General features: G+C 42.3%; 1 protein-coding gene across 1 annotated transcript in view; it reads left to right on the plus strand.

Moving 5' to 3' along the window:
* The window catches only part of PTPRG (protein tyrosine phosphatase, receptor type G), a 396,402-nt gene that overhangs the window by 294,850 nt on the left and 86,802 nt on the right, over nucleotides 1–14,750 (plus strand). The window contains exon 8 of the mRNA XM_027882233.1: nucleotides 3,407–3,599. Within this exon, the coding sequence (XP_027738034.1) occupies nucleotides 3,407–3,599 (193 nt within the window). The remainder of the gene's footprint in view (nucleotides 1–3,406; nucleotides 3,600–14,750) is intronic.

Here is a 14,750-nt window from a genome sequence, read left to right on the forward strand (position 1 = left end):
AGTAAAGTGAGCGATTTTTCTGCTCAGATTTAGTAATTTGAACTAATTACATTAGAAAAGACATCTTTCCATTAATTCTCCATGCTTAACTGTTTTTATAACACAGTAAAGCTGCCATTATGTGCTCTGAGAGCTGGTGCACAAATCTTTAAAATTAGCACACAGTAGCTTTTAATGCAAATAGACACAATGTCTGGAGTTTGAAGAATGCTCCTGATAAAGCAATGGCTAGATGCAGTCAAATGTTTACCAGTTCAGTGCATTTTGGCATTGTAAGACTGTTGTCTTTAGACAGTCAACCTGCTGGAGTTAGTCTTGCCTTTTATTCATCTGGCATAAGCTGCTGAAAACAAACTTTTTACATAACTAATTCTGTGAAGCACAAATGAACAGTTCGCTGGCTGATCATGACTGACAGATACTGCGCTCAAAGGTTCATAAGTGTAGAAGGCAATTGCCATGCTCCTGCACCAGGTTTTTAACATGTTTTCTAGTTCATGTTGCTCCTTCCGTAGACTCTTTCATCTTTTTCTGACAGGCCATGTCACAGTGCTTCAGCTGGGGCCCTCCAGGGGCTGAGGGACACGGCAGGATCCATGTCTCCAGCCACCTTGCCCATGTTCAGCTCCTGGTCAGCAGGAACCCTGCTGCTGGAGGCTTTCCCTGGAGCTGTCTGGCAGTGCTGAGCACATCGTGCCCCCAGGCAGCCCCCGGTTCTGGCTGGAGCCTGGGACTCTGCACATGGTCCCGTTTGAATCGGACCCTTTGTTTTTTCAGGCTATTTCTCTGATTGTCGAGATCATTTTGAATTCTGTCCCTGCCTGCAGAATACTTGCAATCCCTTGTAGCTTTTCACTACATCAATAAGTTTACTGTTTATTATTTGGTGGCTGCGAGGCCTGGCCCACACTCAGTTTCATACCCTGTGTGTGCATCAGGTGGGTCATGACTTCTGTTTTGTTTTTAACAAATGCAAATAAACCAGTAAATACCAATTAGGGCTGTTGTTATAAAGGTACTTTATCCTGGCATAGCTCCTTTCCCGTGCTTTACAGCAGTAACTGTGCCAAGTTAAGCCTTTAAAATTTGGCGTTGTGCTGCTCTGTGCATGTGTGTGTGGTTGAAGGGCTGGGAATTCTGTGTGTAGAGAGACTTTCATTGATACTACAACACATGTGGAATAAATAATAGCATTCCTTCCCCCCTGGCAGCCCTAGATTTGTGTATTTTAAGAGCCTGCCACCCTGCCACTGCTATGATTATTATTTTTTTCTCTAACAGAAACAGTGAGACATAATCCATTGCCATAGTTTAACCTTCTTTATCACAAACCCCATGAAGCAGCCTGTAATCCCAGGGGAGGAAAGTGATACTGTTTAAGCTTTGTTGCTGTTCCAATTAAATCCTTGCTTTTGTGCAAAATACCTTGCTGTAAAAAGGACAGTACTGAAGTGGTCCATTTGTGGAGGCTTCTCTGTTTTATTCTCGGTCCTCCATCATCATCATCTTCCCTTATAATTAGACAACAAAACAGTACAAGCTGTGTCACCCTGCAGACACATTGTAAAGCTAAGTGCATTCAATGACCCAAAGCATGGCATTATCTCTAGTAATGCATACCTCAGAGTATCTCATTGTGCTTATAACAGTTTCAGTATTTTTAATTGCCATTTGTATATCCAACCCTTAGAAAGCTACACATCAGGCTTTAATGGTTTGTAATTGCATTACTCAGAGTTTTAGATCAGGTTTTCCTGTATCTACAGCAGTCTTACAAGAGCTTTTAATTTCTTCCTCTGAACATGAGCTCTTGTACTCCTTGAAGAGCATGAATGTAGCTCCTTGACTGCAGATCTTATTTTTTTTTTTTCTGGCAGCTATGGATAAATTAGTTTCTCATTTGTCGTAGATAATATTTTTATATTGAAAGTGAGGTTGAAATTACTTATATATACTTCAACACATAAAAAGGGGAAGGTTAAAAATCATATTTGAATTGGCAGTTGTTAAAATGCAATTATACCTCCCTAAGGTAGCATGGCAGAAGAAAATATTTTAAAAGTTCTCTCTGAAAGTTTAAAAATTCAATTAATGTCATAGGTGTCTAAGCCTAGAGACTTCACTTCAGAGGAGCAGTTGCTACCCAAGTTCTTGAGCTTTTATAAAGTCACCTTAAACCCTATTAGCAGGCTTCATCAAAACTGCTTCTCTAGTGCATGAAGTGCAAAAGGTATGTAAATAAGCATGAGAGTTTTGAGCTGTGCTTTTATAGAAGGGCATATCAGGATCACCTGTTGGGGTTTTTTTCTCAATACAAAAGTGTAAGTTAATAGTCCCTTTACCCCTTTTTAGCCCTTCAGTGCTTTTGAGTGGCTCCTGCTGATAATTAGGAAATGGTTTTCACATTCTTCCCCGTTTTTAAGTTTGGGGGCTCACATGCTTCTCCATAGCTTTTAGAACAGACACACTTAATGAAAAGGGTGTCGCTTTCAGAGTGACCTGTCATGAAGCTATAAATGTAAGTCAAGTCCGTTTTTGAAGTCCTGGACTGTGCTCCCAAAATCCATGCTATCAATATGTGTAACTGATGTGATGCAAACACTATCAGGACTGATTCGTTCTCTGCTCTGTCTTGCACAGTCTTTCCAGCAGCAACATAACTAATTCTAGTTCTTGACCTGAATGATAACAAGGTAAATGCTATACCAACCTTGATGGCTGTGAGAAAAAACATTAGCTGAAAATATTTTCATCTTAGTTTGCTAGAATTTTTTTTCTAAGAAATACTAAGATACGAAGTAACAGAAAAGTTTTCCAATTACAGCTCTTTCTTACAGGTTAATATGTTTTCTTATAAATAGCTCAGATCTGAAGCCGACAGAAGAAACTTATTCCCAGGGGGAGTATATGCTAGCCGTGCCTGAAAGCACTGCACGAGCTGTCTGTGGAGCTTAGCCTGGCGGCTAAACTTTGTGAGGTATTTGGAGATAAGGCAGCATTGCCTTGTCCAGGAGAAAAGCTCTTGGGGTGGAATGACCTGGAAGCACTTTTTGACGTGATACTGCGAAACGAAACGGTGCCAGCAGTGAGGAGGGTTTGGCAGGGCTGTGTCACGCACAGAATCCTTCCAGACAAGGGGTCTAAGGGCAAATGTTTCCTTGTCCATGACAGGCGTCCACAGGTTGCTAGAAGGCCTTCTCCCATGTTGGGCAGGATAAGCCCTTTGCCGAGATAAGGCGGTTGGCAGAGATTGCAGTGGGCAGTCTGACTTCCCATGTGGTTTATCAGTCTTGGCATCAACATTTTACTTCCTCCCATTTTACTGTCTTATCAGCCACCCGGATTTCACCACATTGTTTTTCTAATCAACGTCCTTTCTCTCCCCTGCCATGATGGCTACGATCAGCTGGAGGCGTTCTACTCCATCTTCACCACTGAGCAGCAAGACCACGTCAAGTCCGTGGAGTACCTGAGGAATAACTTCCGACCACAACAAAGACTGAACAACAGGAAGGTATCCAAGTCTGCCGTGAAAGATGCTTGGAACCAAGATTTGACAGACATCTTGGAAAATCCACTCGGCACTGAAGCTTCCAAAGGTAGATTTATACTTAAGAATTTTACACTTGGCTAATAGGAGAATTTCTTTTGTCTACTTTGTCATCAAATGGTGTTGAGGACAGCTGTGAGCTACCAACGAAATAATGCGGGTTATGCTGGCATTCCTTGTCGGTATGTGTCAATAAATTAACTAATCCTGCTTATGCTGCAATTAGCTGTGAAACTCACTGTCACAAGGTGCCATGGCAATAAAGCCCTAGAATATATGAGCCTCAAAGCCACAGGATATGTAAGTCAGAAACTGATGATGCCCCTGTTTCTGCCAGTTGGCTGTAGGGCCTTAAAGATGCCTGACAAAAGGGAAACACGGAGGGACGAGGTCAAAGGTAAAAATTCAGCCCCATTAGCACTGACACATTGGGTGTTTGAATGGAAATAGAGTATCCAGGTGTGGTTATGGGATTCATTTCTACAGTAACAAGACTTTTGAAGAACTGTCGACCTTTTAATTCAACGTTTGTATCAGTCTGTTGGTAACGGTGACAGGAGGGGAAAAAAAAACCCTTCCTTATAGGCAGGTGATTTTCTAATGTCTTGCTGAAGCGTTTCATGTGCCTTTTTGCAGAGCAGCTGGCGCTTGCTTCTGTCAGACACTGGATAATGAGCTGGATGGAGGGGGGTGGGAGGGAGGTTGCAGTCACATTGGCACAGACAGCCCTGGCTAGAGGAGCACATCAGAAATTCTGAGAGAAACGTGCACTGGATAAAATAAGACTAGAAATAAATATCGTTTACTACCTTTATTTGCCTTTATTTTATTGACTGGTGTTATTTATGAGCAGGAGGAATGACATGTACTTCCTGGTCTTCAGTCTTGTATAGTGCTTGGTGATTAACCAGTTCTGGGTAGAGGCAAAGAAGAGGGGGGCAGTTTGCCAGAAGGAAACAGCTAAGCAGATTTACAAGCTTCCCTTTCGTACCTGGCATTTTCACCTGGCCAGGCACAGAAAGTGTAGATTTTAGAGGACGTGAATCATGAAAACAGCTGCGTTCAGCAGCCTCACCGTCCCAAGAGAGTGCTAGGAGAGTGAATTTCTCAGGGCTCATTATTCTGTGAGCGTGCTTATTTTTATATAGATATATATATATATATATAATATACACGTACACAAACCTCATGTGCGTTAAAGGCAGCCTTGGGACGGAGAATTTACATCAGAAGTGAGAAGATCTTGGGAATGAAGAAACTCTGCTACGCTCGGATGCTCTGGCCTGCAGTTTCCAATCAGTGTTGTAACAGCAACATGTGTCTGCAATTTCTTCAGTTATATCCTGCACATATTATTTACCCAGAACAGTGATGAAAGTTAATGGGTTACATTATGTTAAAAGTGACAAAACTGACTAGTTTTTATTTTGAGTGCAGCCAAAGTACCTCTGGTACATGTGGTGTAATATTCAAGAGGATTTTACTGCTTTGGCCACATGCCTGCATATTCCTCACCTCACTGGATGGTTTTTAAGATTATAAAGATGCTTTTGGTGATTTTCAGCACCATAGTAAATAACTGAAACCCACAATTTTGTCAGAATGTTACAAACACTGAGGTCTGTAGTTAATGGGCTGATATTGAATTTGGAAGCGACGAGACCAAAGGAGAACTTGAATAACTGGAAAGATTCACCTTGACTTGGATCTCTAAGAACCAAGCACACATGGCTTAGTTAACAGGATGTGAGCCAGTCCACAGGAGCAAGGGAGCTGCACAACCACTAGTCCATGCTTAGATAGCTTGGTGTTCAGGTACTTGACACTTGCCATGCTTGGGGACTGGTTTCCTCAGCAGGTTCTCTCTGGGTCCTCTCTCATCATGTCTAAGTACAGTAATGCCTGCCTGGGAATTTGAGCTTACAACATGCTCAAGAGAGACCCTCAGGTGGGGGACATGCATTTCCTGTGGTCTGACAACATTCAGCGTGCCATCTAATGGCAGGGATGGTGCTGGAGTCAGTGATTTCTTTTTCCCTTGAGCTTTTGCTGTAGGAAGCTAATGGCTGGGCAGCCACTCATTCTGTACCAGCTCTGTCAGCTTGTCACTTTCTGGGTTGTGTGCACACCAGGGGACACTGAAAAGAGGTGCATTTTTTTCATGAACTTATAAATAAATAGGTTGCTGCAGTGTTGCTAGCACAAAATGGATTGTAGTATATCCTCCAAAGGTTATAGGGATGAGATATAGCTGTTCCAGGGATATAACAACGTGGATGTTTCTGGCCCCTTCTTTGACAAAGGTGAACAGTGATGATGTGCCTGGTCCAGTGCACATTCTGAACTACTGACATATAAACGAAATGAGTTGAAGTCGTAATACTTGAGTGAAAGCAAAACCTATTGTTTATTCAGCTAGTAAATACAGTACCTCTTTATATAGTGTCATTCATGCAAAAGTACTGAGAAGCCAAGTGCGCAGAGTGCTTTCCAGCCAGACAGTCTAGCATGCAAGTGTAAGAGTATAGGGTTAGCATAACAAATTCATTTTATGCAGACTCTTCTGCATACCTCATGGTTGCACCTCAGTGCTTTCCACATTGCATTAGGCAATGTGACCAGTGGCTGTCACATGTTGGCTCGTCTGCCCTCCCTGTTCTTGATTCGTGTGCTTTAAAGGCAAGGTCACGAAAATGTGTCTCTTGCTTGCTGCAAGGTGATATGGTTTGTGATGGTCTTCAGCTCTGGAGGGGAAGTTCTGGTTTGTTTGTCGGTGTGAATTTTTGCAGTTTGTTTCCTCTGTCACACTCTATTATGTCAGTGGGCAGTGTTGCTAATCTGGAAAACAGTGAAGTGTTCATTATGTAAGCCTTTCTTATTTTGGAGAAAAATGTGCCCAGAACAATTTGCATAATGTTCAGAATAATTTTCAGAATTCCCTAGTGAATAGGGAATTTCAGATCAGCACAAAGTGATGCAGCTCTGCAGTTGTCCATTGGCAAACGTGCTATCCTGAACAGTTTGGCAGCAAACAGGAATGTCTTTTCTTCCAGCTGTCAAAGCTATCTCAGGTCACAGAACTGTGACCAATAGCATAACCTGCAGATACACCGGAGGAGAACTATTTCTCACTTTTATGTCAGTCCTCTGAGTATTTCCTTACCAAAAACCTGGAAGTGGTGGCATTTGGTAAACAAAATGTCTTCTGGGAAAGGCTATTTTAGGTCAACCAGAACTGTCAGTGCATTTGGATCCAGTTTGTTAAGCAGTATGAACGTTACCAGCCTTTTCTTTTGCTGTGACTCTCCTCTCCCTCCTCTTTTTTTCAATTTTAAAGAGACATTGAAGAGAGGGGCAGTGTTTTCAATCATCAGAATACAAGATGGTGAAAAAATACTTTAGGTAATTTGAAATAGGGCAAATTTTTCACTTCGAAGTGAAAACTCAAGATTTTCTTTTGTGTCAAGTTTAGCAAGAAGAGTTTTCCTTGATTCCATAATCTCATTCCTTCCTCCTGTTGGCAAAAGCTGATTTAAAACAGTTCTGTTGAGAGCTGCTTGTATTCCTAGAATAAAAGCATATGCATAAGACCTTTGCTGAATCAGAGCCCATGAGCTGAGCTTAATTCTTAAGTTGACCCTGGAGCTATTTCAAGAAACCATACAGATGATCTTTAAAGATTTTATTTGAGAAATTGACCATTCAGGTTAAATGCTGTTCAGCTATGTAATTGTAGCAACTGGTGGATTGATAATAAAGCATTGTACAATGATTCTTTTTAAGAAGATGAAACTTTCAGAGGTCCAGGGTATACAGTGGATCTTGCTCTTGGATCATCCTGTTAAATCTGGCAGATCATCGGGCCTGTAAAATTTAACAAGAGAGCTCACCCATGTTAGAGTACTGATTTATGTAAAGTTTTGGAAAGTTAGAGGTTCTCTGTACAGACATACTAAACAGGGAATGCATTTATAAAATATTAATCAGATATTGTAAGTATCAGTGACAGTGGTAGTGTTTGACTTTTTGCACATGATCATCTCTGTTAAAATTGCTCCTTTCTCCTCTAGCCTGTCCTCTGTGGCTCAGGACTATGTTTCTCTGTGACATCATATATTGTGCTCCTGCAGCTCCTGGGCTGCTTTCGAGCAGCTCTGCTAGAGGGATTGATAATTATTTACTACTTTATTAGTATATGTTGGTCTTCAGGGGCAAACAGACAGAATTCTTACATGAAAGTCCATCCAGTTTAACAGCCTAAGTCTGCATGAACCTTACTATTTTCACATGTTGTCCCATCAAGCAGAGGTGTATTTACAAAACATTACCTGCTTCAGTAAATGTGTAGGCGTGGAAACTCAGGAAGAAAAGGTGTTTCATTTCCTTGTTTCAGGAAGTGCCCCATGTGCAACAATACTTGCCTGTTTTATTTTATTTTACACTCAAAAAACCCCCACCCACCTTTAACCTTTCTGTCTCATTAAACGTGCTGCAAGCCTTATAACACTTAAACAAGCATCCCATGTGAGGGGCTCTTGACATCAGAGTTTTCTTTCACAGATGCCTGATTACTTCCCCAAAGGTGTCTGATTACTCTTTGCTGGAGTCTCAAATGATGCTGTTTCCCATCAGTGGGATTTCGCCTTAGAGTACCATCTGTAATTATGATCCTAGACTAAGTTAAATAATGAGCAGGCATAAATTCACTCCAGTAAAACTTAGCCTTGGACTCTAAATTAACAGCTGGGACATTTCTCTGGTAGTGCACAGGTGGTGATTTTCCTTACAATACTGTTCTTCTTGTTACACACAGTTTGGAAGTCCTTTTAAATTTTTGCCACTAAAACATGGATGGAAGATATTTGGATTTTCCCTCCTGCATTGCTTGCTGTTGGAGGCATGGCTCAGGCCATCGACCTGCACTCAAAGGAACTGCACTCCTCAAGCAAAGCAGTTTAGTTCTTACTCCCTATTTCATGGCTCCTGATGTCAGAAGTGAAACCACAGCCACCTGCCAAGGTATTGCCTTTTCTGCACAGTGTTAGAGTGCACCTTCCATGCAGCAGCATCCAAAGTTCTGGAGATTCAGTGCACTGACATCATCACTTTGAGTCAGATAATTTAGAGCATTGGCAGTTGCATTGCTGAATGAGAACAAGTTATTTGTCTCATTTATTGCCTCTGTTATTACTCCCAGTAATTTGTTTTTGCTTTCTAAATGCCCATGTTTTATAAGAACTCTCTCAAAACAACTTTGCAGTCTCTTCATGCCCTCGGGGTCTCTCTGGGAGTCCAAAAAGAGTGTTAGGCAGAAAAGTTCTACTCTTGCAGAATGTCATTTATGTATTTTAGTCAAACCTAAATTACTACAAAATACACTGCAGTAATAGGTATAATATATCCAGAATAACAACATAGTGAATGTAAATTTTAAATTTTACTTTATTGAAATTTACCTCAGGATGGCTAAAGCAAAATTTAGCTATTTGCTTTCTTTAAATATCCTAGGAAAAATGAAAATAAGCAAGAACCTTTTTCAGTTAATTTATGGTATGTTTACCCTTAGAGTTGATTCTTCTTGTCCTTTGGAAGAGTCTTGGAAGATTTCTTTATAGATTAACAACCCCATTCCCACTTTCCTTGGATAACTGGATTTTTTTCTATTTGTTTTTTGATTTCCTTTTTTTATGAAGATTATCCTTTCCCACTTCCATCCCCCTTTAATCAGGTCAGCACCCTACTGCAGGGTGCTGGTGCAGATGTATCAATGTCTCATCATTAGGATTTCTGTTCATGTAGCAGCCGGGCTTGATGTGAAAGGTCGTTCTTGAGGGTGGTAATGCTGTCCTGCTAATTGCTTGCCCTGCATCTTTGCACTACAGACCTGCCCAGCTGCTGCTGTGCCCCAGTGCTCCGAGTCAATGTACTCGCCTGTAGCTGCAGGAGTCTCTTTTGACGTGCACCTCAAGCGCCTGCTGAAAGCGCGTTTTAGGCAGAAATCAGTGTGCTCCTTCTGCATATTTCATCCCTTCCACCTCATCCCTGTCTTGCTCTGCAGCGCTGGGTCCTGGTGTGTGCAGTTGTCTTGGAGAACATCATGCAAAAGCGGGAAAGAGCAGCTGCTGCCTTCCAGAGAGTTTCAGGTCAGTCAGGTGGAACGCAAAGCTTTTCAGTAAAAAACGGACCCATTTTAAGGGGGAGTCGGCTGTAAAAAGATGTGATACGTATACCTGACATAGGTTTCATGCTTCCCCTCGCAGTAGCTCTGTTCTGCAGGGTTCTGTTTGCACCTGTGGTAACTTCTGTGTGGTTGTAATGTGAGCAGCACAGGTGTCTGTGCCTGAATGTAGTGGACAACTTACCAGTAGATTTATTAATAAGCAATAAGTAATCGCTTACACTTCTTTAGAGATTATAAAGGGTCCAAACCAACAGAGCAAGAGAAATTCAGTGTGAAAGTGTGATTTGGGCTCACAGCTGTCACTGAAGCTGGGAGAGCTAAGTACTTGTAAGGGAGCTTGATGATTTATTCCATTTACACCTGGAGGGAATTCCCTTCTGCACTGCCCACCTGCTGGTCCAGCTGTTTGGCCCACAGAAGTACTCATTTTAATTTGAACCGTGAGCACCTGCAGCTCATCTTTTGTGTTCAAAAAAACCTCCAGAAACTATGAAAGGAAAGCTGCTTTTCTGGTCTGATTTTGGGCATCCCACGGACATGTCTTGAGATGCTCTACCCACCCTACTAGGATGTCCTTCCTGTGCTCCCCATTCCAAAAAACCCTCACCAGAATATTGGAAAGGTCAGCTTGACTAACCTTGACAAGTCTGTATCCTTCTGGCAGGAAATCCTCCTTTCCCCCTTTTGATGCAGCTTGTGCCACTGAATGTGATCACATGTGTTACACAGGCACACTGTATAAATAAGGACACAAGTGTACATTTTAAACACAAGTCACCTCCTGTGTGCATGTGGGCAATATAAACACGAAACTTGCAGGTCAGATCCTTGTCAGACATCAGTTCAGCCCAGTGTGGCATCTGATGGTGCAAGGCTGATCTGCACCCACTGAGGACTCAAGCCACAGCTGCAGAAACAGTATTTGTGAAATATATTAAATATTTGGGCTCAAACACAGTGTAATAAAACACACAGCCCATGCCTTTCAGTAAAACAGGTTGCTGTGATGCCATGGAAACTCAGGTGCTACAAAAAAAGCCATACAGGTATTAATCCAAAGTCTGGTTGTGTGTCCGCTTCAAGAAATGGGCCAGCAACAGAGGGGGAAAAACCCAGCTTGCCCAGAGCCTCTCTGTCAGAAGGGTCCCGTGTGCTCCTTTGCCCATGAGGTTATTTCACCAAGGCTCATAAAACAAGTGTGGGATCTGTTGGTGTCCCTCACACCTCAAGAAACAGCTCTGTCTGTTTGAAGCATAGTGAAAGGTAAGAGCAGGGAAGATAAATAGTCTGTCTCCTAGCTACATTCTGCCTGTGGATTGAAGTAGATCAACACAAATATTTGTGTGTACAGCATGCTCAGGAGCCTGCCAATGCCTGCTGGCAAAGTGCAGGCAAAGGTAAAGGAAAAATGTATGCTTCTCTTTAAAGCAATTATCTTTATATATTAATAATGTCATTTATAAGACTTGGAGAAGTCAACAATGTACACTGAAGCAAAGCAAAAAAACTGCGAACATTTAGTAAAAAGAGAAGGGGGGAAATGTTGCAAGTATGCCTCTTAGCACTTTCCAATATATTAAAGTCTGTGTTGTCTCTGCATATGATCCTTGTAGTCTTATTTGTTATCCTTTGGGAGCAGAGCCCTCACTGAACTCTGGGATTGAATCCGACAGCCCAAAGCACGCTGTTGTTTGTTATGGATCAGTCTCTTCCCAAGTACCTCCACTGAGTCAAACCAGTTCAAGGTAGCTCAGTCTGGCTCTGCATCACTTGCCTTACCATGGCACTGAAAGCAAGGGTGAGCTTCCTCATTGCAGCATAACCCATATTTTTGCATTGCAGGGCTTATTTAAAGTTTTGTGAATCTAATAATGAGAAAGAATAGATATGTGTGTGTGTGTGTATGTACGTATTTGAGAGTACTTCTTTTCTCTGTTGGTGGCATTGCTTTTTTCTTGTCTGCAGTCAGGTACCTGAGGGTGGCAGGGCTGAATGAACTTGGTGCAGTGTTTTGGCAATAGCACAGGCATCAATCACAGTTTTCAGGCCTCTCTGAAATCAGCTGGAATACTTGGTGGCTGACTTGCTGCTCATTACAGAAGCAAGTGGTCCATCTGTCCTGCAGGACTGGCCTTTCCAGCTCCCTGCAAGGGCTGAGGCAGAGGGAAAGGAAAGACTCTCTCTCGCTGAAGAGCTTGGCCACCAACTTGTTTGCCCTTTTAGGGAAGAAAGGCATGAAACCCCCATACTGACCTCTGTTTCCCTTCTCCTGAGTGTGTGGGAAGAAACACCCCATCTGCTTTCCTCTATGCTCTTCCTTTGTAAGAGAGAAACACTGTCCCCTGCCACTCATCCCATGCACATCCAGATCGGTGAGAAATAGGAGAAGTGAGACCTCACTCACCTTATGGCCAGGAGCTGCCTCCCAGAGCAAGACAAGACCCTTGTCCCAGTCTTTCCCCTACCACTGAGCAGCCCCGAGCGTTTCTTCCCTCCACTAAGGAATTGCCTTAGAAGATCCGTGTCCGTCTCGCAATGAGCAATTCAGGACTTCACTGGCATGTTGCTTTTCTGTGCCAGAAGTTGTCAGGGCTTCATCACACAACGTGTGTCCCACGGCACCAACGAGAGGAACGGCAGTTTTGCGCTGCTGAGACATTCAGCGGGAGAGAGAGTGGGATTTTCCAAAGGAGGGCAGAGCGCAGCTAGAAATAACTGCCTTTAAAGTGGTGACATTTTTATGCATGGAAGAGCTAACTTAGAACATTTTTAGAGGTTTTTATAAATCCCGCTGAGCCCAGTGCAACTGGATTCATCATATGAGGCACCTGTTCTACAGGGGGGAGGTATATAAGCAATAACCGAATACACAGTTTTTGCACTTTCCCAAAGTTTCCCTAAATAGCTCTTTTCATAACCACAGGTAGGATATGCAGAAAGCATGATGAAACCTGGAAAGTTTGGCTGATTTTGCATTTCTCTCTTTGCAAGAGGAATGTAGGCTGCTTTTAAAGAATAATACGAACAAAAAAAAGCTGAAATATTCTCTTACATGCCCTTTCTGTGTTCTTGGGTGTGTCTTAATATCAGCAATTAAGTTCTGCAGAACAATAAGCCCCCTTTTTGTCTTTCAACTCTCTGGAATGGAGCTGCCAGGAGCTTTTGGATTAAGCTTTATCAGGCTTCAGTTAGGAAAGCCTCGTGGAGGTTACATAGCCAAATACAACATACAAATCAAATTATGGGAGAGATGAATGCAGAGTTGTTAAATTAATTTTGTTTGTTCCAGCCCATTGGAATGTTTTTAACATGAAGAAAATAATTCTCTGCTGTATGGCTGGCCTGCCCAGTGCTTAGGGCTGTATTAGCATCCTGCATTTGTCTGCCAGGAGCAAACAGGTTTTCTCCAGGCTTGAGTGAGCCCTGGAAGATGAGTCTGGCCAAAGTCCTGGCTTGCCTCCTGCCTTCCCCAGTGGGCTGATCTGCAGAGAAAAGCCTGTATTGAGGCCCTGAGTAGCCCCACACATGGCCAGCAGCTGGAAGAGCCACTGAGGCTGCCCTTTGTCAGGTCAGAGGGCTTCCTGCAGATGCACCCGCCCAACCCTCCCATCTCTGCAGGACTTTTCCATAAGGCAGGAGCCAGCTTGTTTTCCAGGTTCTCCCCCTTCAGGTCGTCTCTGACAGGAAGGGTGAGGGTGTTTTTTCCACTGCAAGAGGTCCAGGGCACGTCCCTCTGCCTGCAAGGTGGCATTCCCATGTTCAGTGCCTCCGAGATGTGGCACTGTGGCCCCAGCCAGGGTTTTCTGCTTCCAGAAGTCTTGACCTGGGGGTCTGCTAGTCCTGGATATAGTGACTTTGGTGTCCTGATATAGACCAGTGCAGAGCCAGTTAAGGTATCTGCTCAGGATTGCAGTACACCACAGAAAGATATCCTGAAATCCCCCACAATATTTTGTTATCACTTAGGATGTGAATTTAAAAGAAAGCATTAGTAATATTTTTTCTAAAATTAGCTGAGATGCTATTTGAGTGTGAAATGATGCTGGTTGTTGAGTTTGGTTCTCTTTTTTTTTTTCTCAAGCAATCATGAATTCACAGGCTTTTTCGCTTATTAAGCCTGGTTTTATTTAAAAAAAAAAAAAAAAGGAAATTAAAAGAAAAGCTTGTGTTTATCTTTTTATGTTTCTTTTTAGTGTGTTCTGATTAAACTTCCTCCTCCCTGTCCCAGCCTCTTCCCCCATTTCTATCTGTCCTTTAGCTGCACATTTTGCAAAATCAGTAGAGGTCCTTTAGCATCTAAAAAAAAAAAAAAAGCAAGCAGGAAGTCTGTGATCCTTTTAATCTTTCAAAAATCCAAGGCACAGAGAGTATTGAAAGGAAAATTAGATCTCTGGGAAATGCCAGTTGTTTTATAGATGGTCAAATCATTACACTTTTTTCCTTGCCTTTCAGACGTTCACTATGTTACTATGTATCACTTTAATTAAATCATCAAATTGAATTACTGGATCAAATGTTTTTTTATTCCATTGTGTCCTAAGCAGGTTTGGTTAAATTAATAAAACTGTATGTTTCATTAAAAAAAAAAAAAAAAAAAAAAATTCTATTTTGGCCAATTCATAAGCTGTTAAAAATGTGACTGAACAGAAAAGGTTGGTTATTACTTAATTACATCAAGTGCCTTGGAGTAATTTGAACAAAGCCATACTAAGTAATAAAAATCTTGTATTATTTACTGTGAAATAGCAATATTGTAAATTCAGCCTCATTTTAGCTGGCTGTGAATGAGGCTTGACCTCAGTGAAGTCATTGGAGTCACTCAGGTGCTTAGAAGTGCTTATGACCTTCTTGCATCAGGGTGCAGGGTCAGGGAGGGTCTCTCTGAGCCTCTGAGTCTCCTGTTTACCCTTGGGAAATGCCCACTTCCCTTCTCTGACTGGCATGAGCTATTCCAAATGGCATCAAAGCCAGTGGCACGTGACAGCCCCCTCTCCCTCGAGTGGCTTGGGGTGCTTCTCT

Source organism: Empidonax traillii, unplaced genomic scaffold (assembly GCF_003031625.1).
Source record: "Empidonax traillii isolate 1590-97213 ecotype Southwest subspecies unplaced genomic scaffold, ASM303162v1 scaffold104:size2570737, whole genome shotgun sequence".
Taxonomy (NCBI): domain Eukaryota; kingdom Metazoa; phylum Chordata; class Aves; order Passeriformes; family Tyrannidae; genus Empidonax; species Empidonax traillii.